This window comes from Loxodonta africana, chromosome 4, assembly GCF_030014295.1.
Source record: "Loxodonta africana isolate mLoxAfr1 chromosome 4, mLoxAfr1.hap2, whole genome shotgun sequence".
Lineage (NCBI taxonomy): Eukaryota > Metazoa > Chordata > Mammalia > Proboscidea > Elephantidae > Loxodonta > Loxodonta africana.
In genome coordinates, this window is record NC_087345.1 from 37,626,527 (window position 1) to 37,649,023 (window position 22,497).

The 22,497-nt window shown below is 43.6% G+C and overlaps 1 protein-coding gene across 2 annotated transcripts in view; it reads right to left on the reverse strand.

The window, feature by feature from the left end:
* The window catches only part of PLXNC1 (plexin C1), a 171,759-nt gene that overhangs the window by 31,172 nt on the left and 118,090 nt on the right, over positions 1–22,497 (reverse strand). For both annotated transcript variants that reach the window (XM_023559712.2, XM_003405262.4), the window contains 4 exons: positions 22,436–22,474; positions 22,077–22,201; positions 20,994–21,192; positions 14,289–14,435 (listed from right to left, as the gene is read on the reverse strand). In XM_023559712.2, the coding sequence (XP_023415480.1) occupies positions 14,289–14,435; positions 20,994–21,192; positions 22,077–22,201; positions 22,436–22,474 (510 nt within the window). The remainder of the gene's footprint in view (positions 1–14,288; positions 14,436–20,993; positions 21,193–22,076; positions 22,202–22,435; positions 22,475–22,497) is intronic.

A 22,497-nucleotide genomic window follows, 5' to 3' on the forward strand; every position in this document is an offset into this window, starting at 1 on the left:
GAATTAGCATCAGAAACAACCTATAAGGCAGATTCTAGTATTATTCCCATCTTAAAACTGAGGCACCAAGGGGTTAATCACACAAGTAAATGGTAGAATCATGCAATCTAACTCTATTTTTATACACTTAGCAATTCTGCCTTTCAAAATATGAAAACAATGTTTTCTACATCAAGCAGGGTACAAATCTATGGGATGGTGATAAATTTGCAATACCCACTAAAGGGCAAAGTGCTGTAAAATGTTGACCAGTCTCTTCCCCAGAAATCTGCCCCTCTGCTAAGAGGGACTGCTCTGGGTCACCTTATTTCCTTGACATGAAAGTGTCAGCAAAGTTGAGGTAACAGATACGGTTAGTTCAGTGGCATCACTAGGGTTGGCATCGCCCAGTGCAGTAACTCATGACGCTACTCCCTTATGCCAATTATCACAATATTGTAGCTAAAACACCAGAAATTTTGACAAAATCAACGACTATAAAAAAGACCAGCAGCAATGAAAACAAACGCACATGCTTGTAGCGTGGTGCAGACAAAACCATGTGATTCGAAGTGTCACTGTAGCTGAGTAATAATGACAGCTGGGACCAGAGCACATTGGAAGGTTCAAAAAGTAAATTAGCACAGAGTTTTCGCTTTGTAGGTATATTGATACTTGGAACTTAGGCTTAAAAAAAAAAATTTTTTTTTTTTTAATTTTATTGTGTTTTAGGTAAAAGTTTACAACGCAAATTAGTTTTCTATTAAAAAAAAAAAACAAAAAACCTACACATACATTGTTTTGTGACATTGCTTGTAATCCCCGCAATATGTCAGCACTCTCTCCTTTTCCCTGTCCACCCTGGGTTCTCCATGTTCATTCATCCAGTTTTCCTGTCCCTTCCTGCCTTCTCGTCTTTGCTTTCGGGCAGGTGTGGCCCATTTGGTCTCTTATATTTGATTGAACTAAGAAGCACATTCCTCACATGTACTATTGTTTGTTTTGTTTTATAGGCCTGTCTAATCTTTGGCTGAAAGATGGACTTTGGGAGTGGCTTCAGTTCTGAGTTAGCAGGGTGCCTGGGGGCATAATTTCAGGGGTTCCTCCAGTCTCAGGCCAGTAAGTCTGGTCTTTTTTTGTGAATTTGAATTTTGCTTTACATTTTTCTCCTACTCTGTCCAGGACCCTCTAATGTGAGCCTGTCAGAGTGCTCGGTTGTGATAGCTGGGCACCATCTAGTTCTTCTGGGCTCAGGCTGCTGGAGGCTATGGTTCATGTGGTAAAAAAGGACTTTTGTCTTTGGTTTTCTTCATTCTCTTTTGCTCTGGACAGGATGGTACTGAGAGATGTATCTTAGATGGCCAACAACAAGCTTTTAAGACTCCAGACGATACTTACCAAGGTAAGATGTAGTACATTCTCTTTATGAACTATGTTATGCCAATTGACCTAGATGTCCCCTAAGACTATGGTCCCCAACTCTCGGCCCTAGTAACTTGGTCCCTCAAGGTGTTTAGATGTGTCTAGGAAGGCTTTTATGGCTTTGCCTTGGTCAAGTTTTGCTGACTTCCCCTATATTGTATGTTGTCTTTCCCCTCACCAAAGTTAACTCTTGTCTACTATCTAATTAGTGATTTCCCCTCCCCACTCCTCCATTCTCTTGTAACCATCAAAGATTGTTTTTTCTGTGTGTAACCCTTTTCTTGGGTTTTTATAATAGTGGCCTCATACAATACTTGTCCTTTTGTGATCGACTTTTTTCACTCAGCATAATGCCTTTCACATTCATCCATGTTGTCAGATGTTTCATGGATTCATCGTTGTTCTTTATCGTTGGGTAGTATTCCATTGTGTGTAAATTAAATAATTTACCGTAAATTGTTTATCCACTCATCTGTTGATGGGCACTTGGGTTGTTTCCATCTTTTTGCTATTGTGAATAATGCTGCAGTGAACATGGGTGTGCATATGTCTACTTGTGTCACGGCTCTTATCTCTCTGGGATACATTCCTAGGAGTGGGATTGGTAAGATAGAATTTTAATAGACCTTGATAATAAATTCTACAGGAGTATTGTTGGGCTTCTTGAGAACCCAGTTAACACTCGTTGGCTGTCTGTTTTGAGGATTTTTTTCATTAAGCCAGTGAGGAATAGGGAGAACAAGTGAAAATTTTGTAAACTCATAAGGACTTTTCTTATGTAAACGCCTAAGAACTTCAATGAGTTCACGATCACCAAACCTTCAGGTGGGCTGATATAATTTTGAATCTGTTCTTCAGGCTGCAGTAAGCATGCTCTAATGAAAGGAAAGCAGCCAGAACAGTCATTTCCCTGTGCAGGAAGCATGCATCCCATTAGCTGATTCTAGCTCCTGTTTTGTGCAACTCACTTAGATGTAGCACGTCCAGACTTATTTTCTGACGGTACTGAAACTGAACATATTGAAACACATTGAGCTGTATTAGGGCTTAATTCCTCTTTTTGAGAATAACCTATCACTTGTATAAGATTTTAAACAAACTTTTTTTGTGGAATCATTTGGTAAATTAGCTCCCCTGAAAATGCCAGTGAGAGCTGGAGGTGCACAGAAGAGCTGATCCACTTTGCAGGGATATGCAGGAAGGCACTTAGACACTGAGATCAAGTTCTTAGTCAAAGAATGGTCATTGTTGTTATAACTAACTACAGGAACATTTTTATAAAAAATAATTTCTGCTGAAACACTGCACAAAAACTTTATAGACAGTTGTTTGTTGTCACCCCCTCTTGACAGTGTCATCCAGTGTGATCTGCACCTTCTTAGTGACGCCACCTGGTTGGTTGTCCAACCAACAGCTACCCCTCCTCCTTCTCTGCTGACAGAAGTCAGGTATCGACAGCAGTGGGCCCAGCCCAGGGTAGGAAGCATGATTGGTGACAACCCCCTTCTCCTTTGCAGGGACTGGTCATATGACCCAGTTCTGGCCAATGAGACATAAAAGAAAAGGCTTTCTACCCTAACCAAATGGACAGCAGTGCTTGGAGCTGTGGCAGCCATCTTGTGATGAGGAGGGCAGGGCCAAGAGCTGCACAGAGGTGGTGACCCAGAGCCCTGACCAGCTGAGCAGATAGGCCAGCCTTGGGGCTGCTTACCTCCAGACTTTCTGCTCTAAAATGCAGTTCAATCCTCTTACAATTTCAGGCACTATTAGTCAGATTTTCTCTTACTTAGAGTAGCTGAAGGCACCCAAAACTGGCTTTGTTGATGCTGGGGTAGATTAATTAATTCATTGGCCCATTTACTCTGCACTTACTGTGTGCACAGCACTGTAGGTAATACAAAGTTGAGCCTGACAGTATTCCAGCCTGGGAAGTACTTGTAGTCTAATAGAAAAAGTGTGGGATACACCCAACCAATTGTAATGGTTGGTATAAAAAAAAAAAAAAATTTTTTTTTTTTTTTTTTTATAGATGTAGTGCTTCAGGTACCCAGAGGGAAAGATCACTTCTAGCTTGGAGGAGGGTTTCAAAGGGAGAGAAATCAGGGAGGGCTGTACGGAGGAGAGGGCATTTGAATTGAGTCTGGAAAGGAGCTGCATGTGCACCAGCACAGGAGGGAGGTCTCTGTACCCACAGAGACACTTGGCTTCCAGTCCCTAACTCGATTGGTGAGAAGCAAACTTCAAATTTTTACTCAGGCTACCACGTCAGGAAGTCTAGATAAAGAATCACACTTCCTTTGGGTAGAAGGGAGGGTAAAGAAACCATGTGAGAGAGAAGCCCAGGACTAGTAATAAAGAGAAAAAGGTGAAGAAGAGACGGCTATTTTAGGTTTCTAATAAGTGCTTTCCTAACTCATTTAATAGCCAACCCATACAGAACGCTTGCCATGCACCAGGAAGTGTTTTAGGTGCTTTTCTAACCATTTAATCCTCACGGCTACTCCGTGAAGTGGGTGTTATTATCAGCCTCATTTAACAAATGAAGAAATTGAGACGCAGTGAGCTTCAGAAACGGGTCCGAGATTGCACAGCTGCCGAGGGTCATAACTGGGGTATGAGTCCACAACCGTTAACTGCTAAGCCAAAGGGCAGGCCCAGTCTGCCCGAGGTTCTCAATAAATGCTATCTGAGGACCCAGGTGGGACACAGACAACCTGGTAGAGGAGGTTCTACCTCCTTAGCTTGGCTTGGCATTGAGTCCCACGGTCCCCACTGAATTGGAGAACCCTGTGGCTCAGGTACCACCCATGGACATTTGTACAGAGCACATATTCACCCAGAATATCAATGACATTTCCCAGCCTCTGTTGCTGCTGGGTGCGGCCAAGTGACTAAGTTCTAACCAATGAAATAAAGCAGCTGCATTATGTGGGAAGAGGTCTCTGGGTGATGTAAATGGTCTGCTCTAGGCAACTAACCAAAAGGTTGGCAGTTTGAACTCACCCAGCGGTGCCATGGAAGAAAGGCCTGGAGATCTGCTTCTGTAAAAATTACAGCCAAGAAAAACCCTATGGAGCACAGTTCTACTCTGTAACAAATGGGGTTACCATGAGTCAGGATCAACTGAACAGCAATGGTTTTTTTGTTTTTTTTTTTTTGGTTATGTGGCTTCCTCTAGGAAACTTCCTTGAAAGACGGCTGGTGACAAATCTGTCCCCTTTTTGTCAGCCCCACTTATTTTCTGCTGGCTGGAATGGGGAAGGATGGCTGCAGGTGGGCAGACACCTTAAGCCATGAGGTGACCTGAGGACAGCAAAAGGGAAGGAGCCTGGGTCCTGTGAAGACCTCCCAGAGCAGTGTGCCCCAGTAGGCCTGGAATGCCCATCTCAGAACTTCATGTGGAGAGAAATAAACTTCTCTCTTACTTAAGCCACAGTTAACTTGGGTCTCTGTTTCTTGTAGCTGAATTGTAGCCTAACGGATTCAGGAACTATGCCTCTTACCAAAGCAGGTTATTAGAAGGACAAGGCTATTTGGAAAAGGCATAGCCCAGGATGCACAGATAAAGAACCTTCTGGAATGACCTGATCCTTTCGTAGCATGTCACAAACCAGACTCTTTTAGGCTGTCTTGGGGTTTATCATGAGTGTCTTTTTTTTTTTAACATCTATCCAGCAGGATGCCATCTGTCATAGGGCGTAACCTCCCAGGTACAGGGGTTACAGGTCACATAAGCACAGAGGCATTTAAGGACTCCATCACTCATCCGTCAGTCTGTGGTACTGTTGTGGCTTGCATGTTGCTGTGATGCTGGGAGATATGTCACTGGTATTTCATATATTGGCAAGGTCTCCCATGATGGACAGGTTTCAGCAGAGCTTCCAGACTAAGGTAGACTAGGAAGGAAGGCCTGGCAATCTACTTCCAGAAATTAGCCAGTGAAAATCCAATGGATTACAGCAGAATGCTGTCAGATATGGTGCTGGAGGAGCCCTCGTGGCACAGCAGTTAAGAACTCAGCTGCTAACGAAAATGTCAGCAGTTCGAATCCATTAGCTGCTCCTTGGAAACCCTGTGATGGAGTTCTACTCTGTCCTATAGGGTCACTATGAGTTGGAATTGACTTGATGGCAATGGTTTTTTTTTGTTGTTGCTGTTGTTTTCTGGTGCCAGAAGAGCCCGCTAGGTTGGAAGGTACTCCAAATACACAGTGGCTGCAACAATGGACTCAAGCATGCCAACGATTGTGAAGATGGTGCAGCGCCAGGCAACATTTTGTTCTGTTGTACATGGATTCACCACAAGTTGGAGCCGACTCAGCAACTAACAACATTTAAGGAATGCTTTTAAAGATGAAAGAATCAGCTAACCAACTCCCACATATCACCCATCAGCAATAAATAACCAACCAAAAACGACAGTGAGGGGATACTCTCTGCTTAGTAGATCTTATATAGTTGACTAATGACCCCCGCTCTGTGCCAGGCATGATGGGTAGACATCTCACAGATATTATTTTCTGACCACATAACAAATCTACAAGGTTAGTTTGTTATTTATAAATTGTCTATTTATAAATGAGGAAACTGAGGTTTAAGAAAGTAGAGTGATTTACTCAAGGTCACATGGCTACTCAAGAAAATGGCTAAACCCAGATTCAAAACCAAGATCGTCGGGCTTCTGCTCTAAGCTACACAGCACATGAACATAAAGCCCCATTCCTTTTCCTGTTGTCCCTCACATAATCAGGCAGTTTCAGGTATAGAGCGGACAGAGAAGATAAGGCTGCAGGAGGCTGGGAAGATGAATCAAGGGACAGAGAAGAGGCATTCCCCACACTGTGGGAGGGTGCTCCTCATTCACTTCTCAATCATATTCCTGGCTAATAAGGGCTGGCATGCTGCTGCGTCCTTTCTGTAATACCTTATAAAACCTAGAAAAGTAATTGTAAAAGAACCTATTTATTACAAACCAGCAACTTTACCATAAAAGGTCTTAGACCAATAATTGCTTTCATTAAACAAAACCAATAGGATACATTTCTAATTTCATTCTACAGACAAGTAAAGGTCAAGAGGAAAGTCTGGCTCTCATAACAAACAAAAAGAGGGGGAGAAAGAGAGAAAAAAAAGAAAAGGGAAACTTCTAGAAGTTCAGCAAAAGCAGCAGGAGCCCAGAGTTAGAAGGGGTGGTCTCTGAAAAGCTTCTACCTGAGGTTTGTCTTAGGCTGGAGTCAGCAGCCTTGGGCCATCTACCAGGCCTCCCCTCCAACGCTGTGCTTTCCTGCCCAACCTCCCGGCTTTACCCTCCTTTTCCTTTTCCCATCAAAGACCAAGAGTTCAGAGCTTCCTGGACCAAGATATTCTGCTCCCCAGAACACTGGGCCCGGCAGGGGAGAGGGGGCAGGAGAGTGAGTTTTTTCCATTTTAAAGAAAAACTTAATGGAGAGAATTTTCTCAAATTTAAGTCTCTCTCACAAATTTTTCCATACTTAGTAACATTTGCTGCCATTTGTCACCATTTATCCACCTTAGAATCAAGTAGGAAGGGCTGTCTGATTAAACCCAAAATGATCAATTTCAGTATTGTAGGTTTGAGTATTTCACGGTTTGTGTGTGTGTGTTTGGGAAAGAGCCCCATAAGTTTCATATTTGTGACTAGTGACAAGGCATTTCCATTGCTGTACCCCCAAGAAGGAGAGGAAAGAGGTCAAGGCTTTGGGGTTGCTGGGGAGGAGGATCCTAGCTTTTTCTTCTATATTCTGTCAAGCTCTAGATTTACAGTCAGCTGCTATCTGAAAGCCACTACCCCATCCACGGGAGAAAGATGTGACATTCTGCTTCCGTAAAGACTTAAAAAACTAAAAAAACCAAACCCATTGCCGTGATTCCGACTCATAGTGACCCTATAAGGCAGAGTAGAACTGCCCTATATGGTTTCCAAGGAGCGCCTGGTGGATTTGAACTGTTTTTTTTTTTTCTTTTATTGTGCTTTAAGTGAAAGTTTACAAATCAAGTCCGTCTCTCACACAAAAACTTATACACACCTTGCTACATACTCCCAATTACTCTTCCCCCAATGAGACAGCCCGCTCCCTCCCTCCACTCTCTCTTTTCGTATCCATTTTGCCAGCTTTTAACCCCCTCTACCTTCTCATCTCCCCTCCAGGTAGGAGATGCCAACATAGTCTCAAGTGTCCACCTGATCCAAGAAGCTTCCTTCTCACCAGCATCCCTCTCCAACCCATTGTCCAGTCCAATCCATGTCTGAAGAGTTGGCTTTGGGAAGCGTTACTGTCCTGGGGCAACAGAAGGTCTGGGGGCCATGACCACCGGGGTTCTTCTAGTCTTAGGCGACCATTAAATCTGGTCTTTTTATGAGAATTTGGGGTCCGCATTCCACTGTTCTACTGCTCCCTCAGGGGTTCTCTGTTGTGTTCCCTGTCAAGGCAGTCATCGGTTGTGGCCAGGCACCATCTAGTTCTTCTGGTCTCAGGGCACCATCTAGTTCTTCTGGTCTCAGGATGATGTAATCTCTGGTTCATGTGGCCCTTTCTGTCTCTTGGGCTGGTAATTACCTTGCGTCCTTGGTGTTCTTCATTCTCCCCTGATCCAAGTGGGTTGAGACTCATTGATGCATCTTAGATGGCCACTGGGTAGCGTTTAAGACTCCAGACACCACTCTTCAAAGTAGGATGCAGAATGGTTTCTTAATAGATTTTATTATGCCAATTGACTTAGATGTCCCCTGAAACCATGATCCCCAAACCCCTGTCCCTGCTACACTGGCCTTCGAAGCATTCAGTTTATTCAGGAAACTTCTTTGCTTTTGGTCTAGTCCAGTTGTGCTGACCTCCCCTGAGTGTTGTCTTTCCCTTCACCTAAAGTAGTTCTTATCTACTATCTAATTAGTAAATACCCCTCCCCCCCCTCCCTCCCTCCCCCCCTCGTAACCACAAAAGAATGTTGAACTGCTGACTTTTTGGTTAGCAGCTGTAGCTCTTAACCACTATACCACCAGGGTTTCCCATAAAGACTCACATCCTTGGACACCTTATGGGGCAGTTCTACCCTGTTCTACGGAGTCACTGAGTTGGAATCAACTCAACAGCAACGGCTTTCGTTTTTTTGTCTGTTTTTAAACTTTCTATAAAGGGCCTTGGAAACTCTGTGGGAGCAGTTCTACTTTGTCCTATAGGGTCGCTGTGAGTTGGAATTGACTCAGCGGCAGTGGGTTTGGTTGTTTTTTTTTTTTAATACAGGGCCAGTTAATAAATATTTCAGGCTTTGTGGCCCAAGTGTCTCTGTTACAAATACTTAACACTGCTGCTGAACAGGAAAACAGCCACAGATAATATGTAAATGAATGTGCATTCCTGTGTTCCAATAAAACTTTATTTATAAAAAATAGGTAGCAGACCAGATTTGGCCCATGGGCCATTGTTTGCTAACCTTTGCCCCAGATAGCAGTAACTTCAAAAGGAATGCTTATTTAGACAATGCCAGAAAAGATTAATCTAGAAAACACTTTTTATCTCTACCATAATCTGCTTTAATAGTTGCCAGTCCTGAGTATAAATAAGGATCCTCAGCAATGAAATCATAGAGCCACAGTTGAGCCATAAAGAGGAAAATTAAATACTTTTGTATTTAGGATACTAAATTATTTTCTTATTCCCAGATTATGGGCCTGAGAAGACAGGGTATAAAGAGGAAAGTCATTTAAAGCACCCATTTAGTATTAATTTTTCATTTTCCACTATTTGCCATCAACCAGAGAATGACTTACCTAACATGATTATAAAACACGGTTTCACTGCTTTGATCAGGAAGTTTAGAACAGTAACTCTGAAGTTAGTAAATAGTTTCAGTATTATTGCAAGTCATAATGGAAATGATTTGTACCATAGTAGAGAGAAAAAGCAAAAAGAAAAAAAAAGTGCAAGAATTGTTAATTAACTTCACTGTTTCTCCACAAATGCTAGCAGTATTAAAAAACAAGATTGCTGAAGTACAAACATCAGGATTTAATGAACAATGGGATGTAATTGAAGTAACAGAGAATGACTTAATCGGGACAGTGGGTTGTTTAATTATGGAGATAATGGATCTTGTGAAAGGACAAACTAAATGGAACAGAAGGAGCTGGGGAGTAATAAGGAAAAGACCATGTTAAAGGAAACATATAGACGAGAAACTCTTGCTAGAGATGGACTCTTTTATATATGAACTATTCTATTAAACGTGATTGTCCCCAAATGGTAACTACGCGGGAAAAAGGCAAACCGGTGTGGGCTGGTATCAACTTTTAATAAATCACAGTGGAGACATTAAAATGTCTGCAGGCGTGTATCTGTGCTTTTTCAAGAATTTCTAATAATCTTAAAGAGTTGCTTACAGATATGAGAATGGGGCAATAATATGTTTGTTGGAACACTGTTTCCCAGGATGCCAAGATGTTATCTCTCAGCTACATCAGATTGGCAGGCTCATTTCCTGGGTTTAAGAGTTCAAAAAACCATTTCCCGCTTAACTTTGATTACAAGTCAAATGTCTCTTGCTAATTCAGCGTGCTTGCTACGAGTTATTGGGTTTTCTCATCTCCTCCTGAAAGAAAAGCAAATGTCCTTTCTCCCGTGTGGTTCGCTTTCCTGGAACTGAAATTCTCAAGTGTTCACTGGCTCCTCAAAAGTTTTAGGTGATATGTTCTGAAATCATCCTTTTGACACAGCACAAGCTGAGTGAGGGCATGCGGTTTTCCATGAACAAAATCGAACATGCTAAAAGTCCTTCAAAGGGGGAAAAACAGCCCAGCAAATAGGTTTTGTTTCTCTTCTACCTGTCAAATGTAAATTCCTGGATGTTACAAGAAGACTAGAGCCCTGTGTGTGCAAACCCTCCCCTGATGCTAACGCTAGGACGGATGCTAATGGAAGGCTTTTTGCCTCATTGTTGCCTCATTGAACACCAGCCTGGATGCCTTGATAGAGAAGGAAGGTTTCTTACTGTACCAGGGGAAGCGTGACTCTATGTGGCTTTGCTTAAACTTGAGGAAAGACAAAAGAATCTTCCTCCCAGGATTCAAAGAACAAAGAATTACTTTCCAGGGCCCATTTGTTAGTATAATGATTTCATATATTAGAAATTGGCAGGAAGTATGTCTTTATGTTCTAGAAAACACTCCACACCTCAGGGAGAACATATCCTAATCTTAGAGTTGTGAAACCTAACTTTTAGGTTGTTAAACGAGGTGCTGAGCTTCTGAGCGCCAAATAGGAGTTTGGGGCCATTTTATTTTTTTCAAACTTTCCCCTGCCATGGCACCTGGTTCTGTCATTTCAAACTGCTCAGGTGACTGCTCTTGGTTTTTCTCTGACTTTCCTTTCCTTGAAAGGATTTCCTTCTCTCTCTCCTATACACACACACACACACACACACACACACACACACACAGAATCAAGTTTGTTCACCACACCTTTGGTTTTCAGTTACATAAACTACCTCAGGCAAATTTAGAAAATCAAGACTTAAAACCACTGGGTGTACATGCCCCCGGGAGGGAGGAAAGTGGAGTAAGAAAGAGGGATGAAGGGAGAAGGGAGGAAGGAAGGAAATTAGGAATATGATAGTTAAAGCTGGGGGAACTTGCCAGCTGGGAAATGGAAACCTTAAATATTTTATATTGACCTTCTGCTAACATTTTGTCACACAAGCACAGGCCGGATCATATGCCTCATCTAGAGCTTCCAGTATAATCATCACCATGAAAGGGATGTTGGGACAGGGACAATGAAAGGCATTAAATATCATTTTAAAGGCAAGGCCCCTAGAAACACGTGGCTCACAACTTTTCCAGTCTTTATTTACTGGCAAATCTGAAAAGGGTCATTTATGTGAATTTTCCTGAAATCATAATTTTCCATTAGCCTGTTCCCCCAGGGGGCTATTAAGGAAACAAACAAAACAAAACAAAAAAACCCTCAAGAGTCGACATGAATTTCTTCAACATCAACATTTTGATGATGAGTTGAGTGTTAACAAATCAGAAACACATGGTTTTATTGACTGTGAAATAAATAATGTTTCAAAATGAAAAGGGGGAAGAAAGCATTTCAGATGTAAAGCATTCAAAAGAACTCAAACCTCAAAAGTTGCTTCCCTGATCAGACATTTAGCCTCTTCCCTACACCCAACAGAGCCCTGATGGGACAGTGGTTAAGCGCTTGGCCGCGAACTAAAAGGTCGGTGGTTCAAACGCGCCAGCTGCCCTGTGGGAGAACAATGTGGGAGTCTGCTTCTGTAAAGATTTAAAGCCTTGAGAACCCTGTGGGGCAGTTCTACTCTGTCCTGTAGGCTCGCTATGAGTCAGAATCAACTCAACAGTGGTGGGTTGGCTGGTTCCCCGCCCAACCCCACCTTTTGCTCTCTGGGGTCAGTATTTTCGTAAAACTGAAATACTACTGGATTCCACCAACTTATATTTCTTGGAAATATCGCTCCCTGGTGCTTATAAAATATTTCAAAGTAAATGCATGGCCTTCTATGTTAGAACCAAGGCCTTGTTTTTAAGACAAATCCAAGGTCCGAGAAAGGAAAGTCAAAATGTCCTAGCCCAAATTTTGTCTTTTTTTCTCCAAGATACCCAGTGGTGTTCTCTACAGTGGACACACTTTAAAATTACCTGGAGAGTTTAAAAAATGTAACCATGCCCGGGTTCCATCCCCAAAGATTCTGATTTAATCAGCCCAAAAGGAGGCCCAGGCCTTAGAATGCCTGGGTCTGCTTGTTTAACAAGTAGCCAAGGAGATGTGAATTAAATGTAACAAAGCTTTACATAGCACTCATGTGCCAGGCCAAGTTCGAAGTAATCAATATAATATAAAAAAAACTTTTAATTCCTTGCCACACCCATTAGGCAGGCACCATTGTCATCATCCTGTCCATTTACAGGTGAGGACACTAAGGCAAAGAGAGGTTTAGAAACTTGCCCAATGTCACAAAGCTAGCAAGTGGCAGAGACAGGATTCAAACCTGCCTTGGCTCCAGAGTTCAAGTTTTTAAGCACTATATCCAAAGTGTGGCCCCTGGACCAGCAATATCAGCATCATCAGCGATCTTGTCAGAAATATAAATTCTCAGGCCACAATGCCAAACAGAAAAACCGTCCAGTCGATTCCGACTCATAGAGACCTACAGGACAGAGCAGAACTGCCCTATAAGGCTTCCAAGGAGTGGCCAGTGGATTAGGACGGCCGACCTGTTGGTTAACAGGCTTAGTTCTTAACCACCGTGCCACCAGGGCTCTGCTGGGTTTAGGGAAGAGGCCAGATGCAGATCCACTCAGTTAGAAATTCTGAGGATGCTGGCTAGCAGTCAGCACTTAACAAGCTCTCCAGGTGATGCCGGTCCAAGCTCAGGTTTGAGAACCACTGCACACAGTACACAGGCAGCCCTGGTGGTGCAGTGGTTAAGTGTTCAGCCGCTAACTGAAAAGTCGGCAGTTCAAACCCACTGGTCACTTTTTGGGAGAAAGATGTGGCAGTCTGCTCCCGTAAAGATTACAGCCTTGGAAACTCCATGGGGCAGTTTTGCTCTGTCCTATAGGGTCACTATGAGTCGGAATCAACTCAAGGGCAATGAGTTTGGGTTTTTGTTTTATTTTTGGCACCCGCTACGCTGCCTCTCAGATGCAGATGGGGGTATAGACAGAATTCAGAGTACTGGGAAATGTTGACTTTCGGCTCAGCTTCCCATCTCTCAGATGGCTGTTGAGCATGGAGCCATCTTCAGTGGAGGGATGAGCTACACATGGCAGTGCCTGAGAACTCAAAGTAGCTGATGTACGGAGTATTCTCCCACCCGAGGACATAACCATAGTACGGTCCACAGCAAAGTGGTGCCTTCTCCAATTAGGGGATGAATTCTTCCCAGATGACACCATGGCACTCACCAACCAGAGCGAAGCCACAGGAGACTCGGCTCCTTTAATGGGCAATACCAAAACCTCACTGTCATTTCCCCTCCTTCTCCACTAGCGAGATGGTGAAGAAGCCAGAGTCTGTAAAGCTAAAGATTTTGCAGCTGGAAGTATCTTGTTAATTTTCAACCAGAACACAACCAACTCTTCGCCAAGTCTATATTAACAGAAAAGCATAGGAAATTTCTAAGTAATTTTGGAGCTATGTTCCATGCGTGGCTCCCTCTCTCAAGTTCCAGAATGTGCTATAAATTGGTCTGCCTTGCTTTAGGAAGAGTAGTGGGCGGGTGGGGCGGGGGTAAGCTGAGAGGAAATTCTCAAATGGATAAAACCCTCCAGGAGCTAGACAATCACGCTGCTGTAGTGATTTACAGTGTTCCTCTAAAAATATCTACGAGATCACAGTACATTAAGTGCGCGACACCAAACATTTGTAACTAACCCACGGAAATAAAGTAAGGGCGCCACGTTGCACGGGGAACGCAGTTGAATTTGTCTTGTGGTATCGTTCTAAAATAAGACGGCCTCAATTTGGTTGAAATATATCTTCACACATTGTCTTCCAGAGCAGAGCCATTTGAGAAATTCTGATTGCAATTATAAGCGCTGAATAGGGAGTACTTTGCATTTCCTTTGACGATACTGAAAGCTATAGGCAATCCTGATATTAAAATCTTTGGAAATTGATGAGTACCCCAGGCATCATTACAATACTACTCCCCCATCCAAGTAATTAAAATCTATTATGTGAACACGTGTTAGTATTTTATCAACTACTGTTTTAAATGAACTAAACTTATGAGCCCTCCCGAAGCAGGAATGATCTCATTCCAAGTGACCCCACCCCCACCCTCTAATTCCCAGCCAGACATATTTCCAAGTCTAGATGGAAAGTTTTATCACAAACATACCACCGTGCTGAATTCTGGAACCTGCCATAGCAGCCAGTCTTCATTAAGGGTGTATAGGGCTTTGCAAGTGATGACGTCGACGGGACCCTTGTTTATTTTCTGGTTCAAGGTCGTCACCAGCAAATAGAATGGCTCTCCTACAGTCTCCTTGGAAAAGATGCAAAAACGACAGTTAGCATTCTGCTGAATCCTCTGCACTTCCCAAAGAACAAAAGTTGCAGTCTATGGCAGGAGGACAGGAGACAGGAGGTGGTGTTCTCTAATAGTCAACAGGAAACTCCCAAGAAAATACATATTGCTCTACTTAGGGTTTGGAGCAAAACTCGGATGCACAGGAAACTGCCTCTTCTCCCCAACACACTGGCATGTGCATGCACGCACACGCACATACGCACATGCACACACACCTTCACTATGTTCACAGTCAATACCAACAGGAAGTACACACGGTAGTCTATAATTACTTGTGCTAAGCTTATGTATGGTAGGCTAATGTTTATCACTTGGCTAAGGCCTACGAACAAACAGTTGCAGAGGCAGAGGCTTAACCTTTCCTTCCACTCCTATTTATTTGCCTTTTTTTTTTTTTTTTTTAGCAAACCGAAATAAACAGCATTTAAAAAAATGTACAACGATTAGCCTTGGTAACAAGAATAAATGTTAGAAAATTTTATACATTTGCCAGGAATGATGCTTCTTGGTGTTTACAGCTTTTAATGAAGGATGTGGTTGTTCGGTTAAGCAATTTGCAGCTCTATTCTTTGGTGTGTGCCAGACCAGTCCCCGTTCGGTTCCCAGACACATCCTGCAGTCCCACCTCTGCACCTTTGCTGGTGCTGGTCCACAAACGCATGCCACCTCCTTTCCCTGGACCAGAGCCAATGCCATTTCTTCTAACACTGTCCCCATGCACTCAGGTCCGTCCTGATGGTTTCTCTCTTCAAATTTCTGCTGTGTATACTCTTTCCTGGACCAGGGGCTGTTGTTATTTAAATGCCTTAAATTTGGTTCAGTGGTAGAATTTCTGCCTTTCATGCAGAAGACCAGGGTTTGATTTTTGGCCAGTGAACCTCAAGTACAGCTACCACCAGTCTGTCAGCGAAGGCTTGAGTGTTGCTACAATGCCAAACAGATATCAGTGGAGCTTCCAGACTAAGATGGACTAGGAAGCAAGGCCTGGTGATTTACTTCTGAAAACCAGCCAAAGAAAACCCTATAGATCACAACAGTCCACTCTGCAACCAGTCATGGGAATGACAGAGGACTAGGCAGTGGTTCGTTCCGTTGTGCATTGTGCATGGGGTCTCCATGAGTTGGGAGCCAGCTCAACTGTAGCCAACAACAGTGTGCTCAAATGGACGCTGAGCAGCTCAAGTGGAGGCTTCTGCAGCGTCCTCCTAAGGCATGTCACCCTGGGTGGGCAATACAGTATTTGTTAAAGAAACAACCTTCTAATGGTCAACAGAGGAATCCCTGCGTGCTGGTGGAAATGGTTTGTACTCAACTGCTAACCCAAAGGTTGGCTGTTTAAACTCACCCAGGAGTACTTCGGAAGGAAGTCCTGGCGATCTGCTTCTGAAAGGTCACGGCCTCGAAAATCCTGTAGAGCAGTTCTACTCTGCACCCATGGGGTTGCCAAGAGCTGGAGCTCACTCAACAGCAATTAACAACAATGACCAACAGACCTTAAGGCGAATAGTTCGGGGAGAACGAGCGGGGGCCATGGCTAGGAAGTCAAGCCAGGTAGTGTTCAAAGCACCAGTTTACAAAGCTTTATAGCCAACAGTTCTGACTTTGAAAGGCAGAGTCTACTTCGTTTCTCACCCGCATTCCCTTGGGCAGGTGATGGATCTCTTTTAAATCTATTGGGATTTTCCTCCTGCCCCACCCCCATCCTTTACGCAGACTGCAAGAACATCTGCAATCTCCAATCCTGGCTTCCTCTTGCCCCTAGCCCCATCCTACACTCACACATGCGGGCTGCTGGGCTCCCTTTACCACTTCCTTGAGTCTCTTCTCAGTGGCGGGATGTTCAAAAATTTTCCAAAATGGAGAGAGAGGGTCTGGTACATGACATTTATTTCTCATGAGAAACTTCCTTTATTTAGTGGTTCACAACCTTACTGCTCTCTTCTCTTTCCCTCCACCCCTTAGGCAATATCCTAACCATAAAACTAGAGCCCCTACTTCTCTCTTCTCCAACACAGATCAGAGACGAGGGTGACAGCTGTTGTGAGTGGCTGGATGTGCCCACAAGGTTGAAGGTGGGGGGCCAGATAGGCTCTCCTGGGCAGCTACTGGCTCAATGGCCCTGTGGTCAAGAATTCTCCAGGGTAGAGTGAGTCTGAAATTAATAACATCTTTTATACCCAGGAGCCCTGGTGGGACAACAGTTAAGTGCCTGGCTAATAACAGAACGGCTGGCGGTTCAAACCCACCCAGCAGCTCCTCGGGAGAAAGACCTGGTGATCTGCTCCTGTAAAGATTACAGCCTAGAAAACCCTATGGGGCAGTTCTACTCTTGACACCATCCGACAGCAGCAACCTCTTACACTGCTGCCCACATTCACGGTCCCAACCCAGGCTAAGCATCTCCAGAATGCTTTGGGGCTCTCGTGAAAAACATTCAGATACCTGGGCCCTACTTTGGACCTACAGAACCAGAATCCCTGGAAATGAGGCTTGGGCATCTGTAGTTTTAAAAACTTCCTAAGAAATCCCGATGTGTGGCCAGCTTAAGGATCCACAGGGCCAAAAAGTTTCTTTGTCACCACTGAACACAATTTCTAGGTTAGTCACACCTGCTGGGGACAGGAGGGTCCCTCCCCGACCTGGGTCAGGATCAACCATCTATGTGACCAGAGCAGACTCCATCTTCTCAGCACACAGCTCCCCAGGGAGCTGGCCTTGGCAGAGCCCACCTCACTGATCTATTCCCGCCCTTCTCTTCCTGTGATTGGAACTACACTTCACCCTTCACCATCCTTCCCCCACAACCAGACCTCTGGCCCTGACTGAGCTGGACACTTTGGTGCCCGTGATCTCTCTCCATTCCCCAATTCTCTCCTGAACCTGTCTGTAGGAACCCTCCTTGCTGGGGAAGCAGTAAGCAGAGTGGCTAAGAGTACTCAAACCCTGGCGCTGTCGCACGCTAGCTGTGGGATCAGGGGAAAGTCACAGTCTATTCTGTGTGACCCAAACCCCCCATAGGCAAAACGGTCATAAGGTACTTACTCCACACAGCTGTTAAGAGGGTTACGTGAGAAACGGTAAGCAAAGCTCTTAGCATAACATCTGGCACAGTCAATAAATGGCAGTAGTTGTCCCGGGATGGTGCAAATGGTTTGTACTCAATTGTTAACTGAAAGATTGACAGTTCAATCCACCCAGTGGTGCCACAGAGGAAAGGCCTGGTGATATACTTCCATAAAATTGTTGTTAGTTGCTGTGGAATAAATTCCAACATATTGTGACCCCATGTGCTACAGAGGAGAACTGTTCCATAGGGTTTTCTTGGCTATAATCTTAACAGAAGCAGATAGCCAGGCCTTTCTTCCGAGGTACCAACGGGTAGGTTCAAACCACCAACCTTCAGGTTAGCAGTCGAATGTAAACCGTTTGCACCACTTAAGGACCTTTCCATAAGATTTACCCCTTGCTATCAATTCCGACTCATAGCAACCCTATAGGATAGAGTAGAACTGCCCCACAGGGTTTCGAGGGGTGGCTGGTAGATTCAAATTGCCAACCTTTTGGTTAGCAGCCCGAGCCCTTAACCACTGCGCCACCAGGGCTCCTCTGTAAGTTTACAGTCACCGAAAATCCTGTGGAGCAAGCAGTTCTGCCCTGAAACACGTGGGGTCATCATGAGTCAGAACAGACTCAAAGGCAACTGGTTTGCTTTTTTTGGGGGGGTGGTCGGGGGAGGGTTTGTTGTCGTTATTATTTTACCACAAAGCCTTGGAGGCTTAGAAAGGAAAGTTACCTGGAGGTCAAGTGTGAGTGCCCCCCATTCAAACATTTGTAGGGGGTAGGGCAGGAAGACTAGGGCTGTCAGAGCCCCACACCCCTTGGGCACCGGGCTGAGGGAAGCCAGGCCCTCCTCACCAGAGGGAATTATTCCACTGAAAGCGAAAGCGTCTCTGACTAGTTTAGCGTCCTCCCCCGCCGCCTCCCCTGTCAGCTCTGCTGCCCCATCACTACTGGATTGCTCGAGAGACTCAAATCAGTACTGCTAAAGCCCAACCCAGAATCCTTTGCTCAAGGGAGCCATTTGGGCTTGGAGCCCAGATTAACAGAACGCCTCACCCATTTAGTGTCCAAGAGCAGCAAGAGAGATGGGAAGATCAACTGTTGAGAGTATAGAGTAAGAATCACGAGATCCCGGTAAAAAGAGCCAGAAAGGAATTTAAAACAAACGACTACACCCCTCATTTAGTAGATAGAAAGTGGATGCCCAGACGGAAAGTGCCAAGCCCAGAGACACACAGCTAGCTAAAACAGCAAGGATTTTAGAACCGCAACCTGGTAGTTCTAACCAAGACTCCTAGCCCAGTGCTCTTTCTATTACCCTGGAGTTCTCAAATGTAGGGCACCTGAGAATTACTTGGATGAGTTTCTTAAAAATGAGGGTTATTGGGTACCACCCACAGAGCTACTGATTCTGCGGGACTGTGGTGGAATATGAGTCAGCCTTTTAAGACCCAGAGGCCAAGGAACTGGGTTAGGGTCCCACTGCCTCTGCTTAGAAGCAGTTGTGGCTGAAGCAACGATGGTGGGAAGCAAAACATATTCAACCCGGAAATAACCACTCAACGCCTCCCCAAAGCGGGTGATTTATACCAAGTAAACAGAAAAGAAGGCAGATTTCATTAATCTTAATAAATGGGTATTGCCTTGGGAGAGGAAGGGGTTGGTTAAAAAAAAAAAAGTACACCCACTTGTAAGATTGCATTAAACATTAAACTACGCACAGTCTATTTGAAGTGCTGGTTTTGGATTGGAACTTAAGTAGCGCTGTTAAAACCTGTGGTATAGCAGTATATCTTATTCAAAGTTTAATTAGATTTTAGAACTAGCTACAAATACACAATTATGCAATTCCCCTGGAATCTGGATGGCTGGTAAAATTAAAGAAGGATAAGAACCTTCTGTACCAGGGGCCTCGGAGGACAGAATGATGATTGGGTTCACCTTTATTTTGATATTAATATCTTATAATAATGATGGCCAGCATTGAGGGAGTGCTTACTCTGCGCTAAGCAACGGCATACATTTTCTTATCTGCACTTCAAAACGGTCTTGCAATGTTCTTTTTCTAATCCTTCAGGTTATAAAACCAAGGCTCAGACAGGTCCAGAAATCTGCCAAGGACTCTAGTAAGTAGAGAAACCCAGGTTTGAAGCAAGCAGTGTGGCCCACAGCTCTTAACCACTGGATTATGCAGAAAGACTACGTTCAAAACAATTTTAAGATTTAGTTAGATTACAACCATGTTCATATGGTAACTCCAACAAAGTGAACTTAAGGGGAGGTGGTTCCTTTGGGGAGTCGCTTCAATGCAGAATGACTTGTTCGAATTGATTGTAATTAGCTTACAACATACTGGTAGGTAAATGGATCTTTCTCAAATGTTTCTGAGGACCTGAAAATAGTTTGTTCTTCAGGAATTGAAATATTCCCTCTACTCAGGACATTTTCTTAAATGGGCCTGTTGGCCTATGGGTGTTAATTAATGTTAATGATGAAAGGGAGGGCTCCCGTGAAAAGTCTTATCTGGATAAATTCTCAATGAATGACATTGACCTAAGTCAGTTACAGGACTCCTTGAGTGTCAAAAAGGTCTAAGTTTTGGACTGCTAATTTCCCTCAATCCTGTGCTGCCTTTTTTTTTTTAATGTCCCAGGTTCTGTCCACTACTGTCCTCAAGCCATAAAAACTACACACCAATGTTAACTTCAGGACATTTTCTGTGTCGTCAGCACCAAAGCCAGAACGGTAACAAGAAGTTAATATCTTTCCCTAATTTCAAAGGTAGGTTGGCAGTTCAAGCTCACCCAGCAGCATCTCTGAAGGAAGCCCTGACGATCTGCTTCCAAAAGGTCACAGCCTTGAAAACCCTATGGAGCGCAGTTCAACTCTTCATACATGGGTCCTCTGTGAATTGGAATCGACTCGATGGCAAACAAAGATAAGCCGGTTGTAAGAAAAACAATTTTTATATTTCCCTCTATCAGCTCCTCGGAAGGACCCGTTGCCGTCGAGTAGATTCCAACTCATAGTGATTCTATAAAACTCATTGCCGTTGAGTCGGTTCCAACTCATAGCCGCGACATTATAGGACAGTGTAGGCCTGCCCCATGCAGTTTCCAAGGAATACTTGGTGGACTTGAACTGTCAACCTTTTGGGTAGCAGCCATGGCTCTTAACCACTATGCCACCAGGGTTTCCAGTGACCCTATAGGACAGAGTAGAACTGCTTAATAGAGTTTCCAAGGGGCAGCTGGTAGATTTGAACTGCCAACCTTTTGGTTAGCAGCCAAGCTCTTAACCACTGTGCCACCAGGGCTCAGGACCAAGACTAATAGAGGTTAAATGGTGACACCATGGAGTACTCCGAACTTATCCCCACAAAGAAATCAGCATCTGCTAAAAATGACTACCTATTGTCTTACCTCTGACACTGCCAAGGGATGCTACACTTACCCGAAGGAAACCAGAAAGGCAGACAGACATCCAATTGGTGAGGAGTTTTTCGACCACAGACTCTGTGCGCCTTAGCATGAGTTTAGGCTGCATGTTACTGGACTGTTCCATCAAGTCTCTGGTCAGCACCTCCAGGATGCTGGTCAGGTAGACCAGCTTGGTTTGCAGTGCAATGGTCAAAAAGGAGGCAAACAGACACCTGTTTAAAAACAGAGCCTTGGTTAACTATCAGTTGTAGGCTTGGCTTGTTGCTGATGATAGTTGTCATGGGACTTTGCTGGGCAAGGGGGTACTTGTCCTGTTGAGCGTCTTTGTTTTTAATAGACTATATTATTTTTATAGAGCAGGTTTAAGCTTACAGAAATTTTGTGCAGGAAGTCCAGAGTGTTCTCATATCCCCCCTCGCCCCTCTGCACACAGTTTCTCCTATTATCAACATTTTGCATTTATGTGGTACATTTGTTAATAATTGATGAACCAATATTGACAGATTATTATGAAGTCCCTGGTTTACATTAGGGGTCATTTTTTGTGTTGTACAGCCCTATGGGTTTGCCAAATACATCATGTCATGTATCCATCATTACAGTATCCTACAGAATAGTTCCATTGCCCTAAAAATACCCTATGCTCCGCCTATTTATTCCTGAGATTTTTTTTTTTTTTTTAATGTCCTCAAGCCATAAAAACCACACACCAATGCTAACTTGAGGATATTTTGTGTGTTTTCAGCATTTAAGATAGAGCGTTAACAGGAAGTTAATATCTTTCCCTAATTTCAAGGGTGTTTTGAAAAATAGAAAATAACACTTCCGCATTTTTGATTAAGGACTTATTTTTTTTTCTTGATGCTGGGGTTTTTCAGGGTTGTACGTGTGTGTCTTCAAAATAGGATTTGTGTTGTGATGGTGTGATCTAAAATTGAAATAGTATCGCCAGAGAACCACCCTGTCAACCAGCCTCTGGATAAGTGTGCATTCTCAGAAGACAAACTTAGGCTAGTGATTTGGAAGTAAAATAAGTGGTTCAGCTTTTGTTTTCTCTACTTGAATGCTTTCAAAACACAAAAGAATTGACTAATACCTGTCCTTCACTGAAAAGTTCTTCTGCTTTTCAAGGGTGTGAATGAGGGTAACAAGGAAACTTTTATTACAAATTAGGGCATCCAAAGCTGTGAGACTTTCATTCTTGTCATTGGCATCTCTGTTCTGGAAAAAAAAAAAAAAAAAGTATATATTACAATATAATATAAACAATTGGAATTTAAAAAGTAGACCCACAATGGGTTTTCCAAGACAATGAATTATTTAATTTTGAAATCATGATCCCCAAAAAATACACAATAAAAATTCAAAGTGATAATAATGGAGATGATGATGATGATGATAACACTATGAAAATCAGGCAGTCACTGGGCTAAAAATGAAAACTTATAGACTTACATGCATATCTTCAGTGAAGATGTGAGTGAAGCCACCTGACTGAGAGGAAGGAGACACTTTCA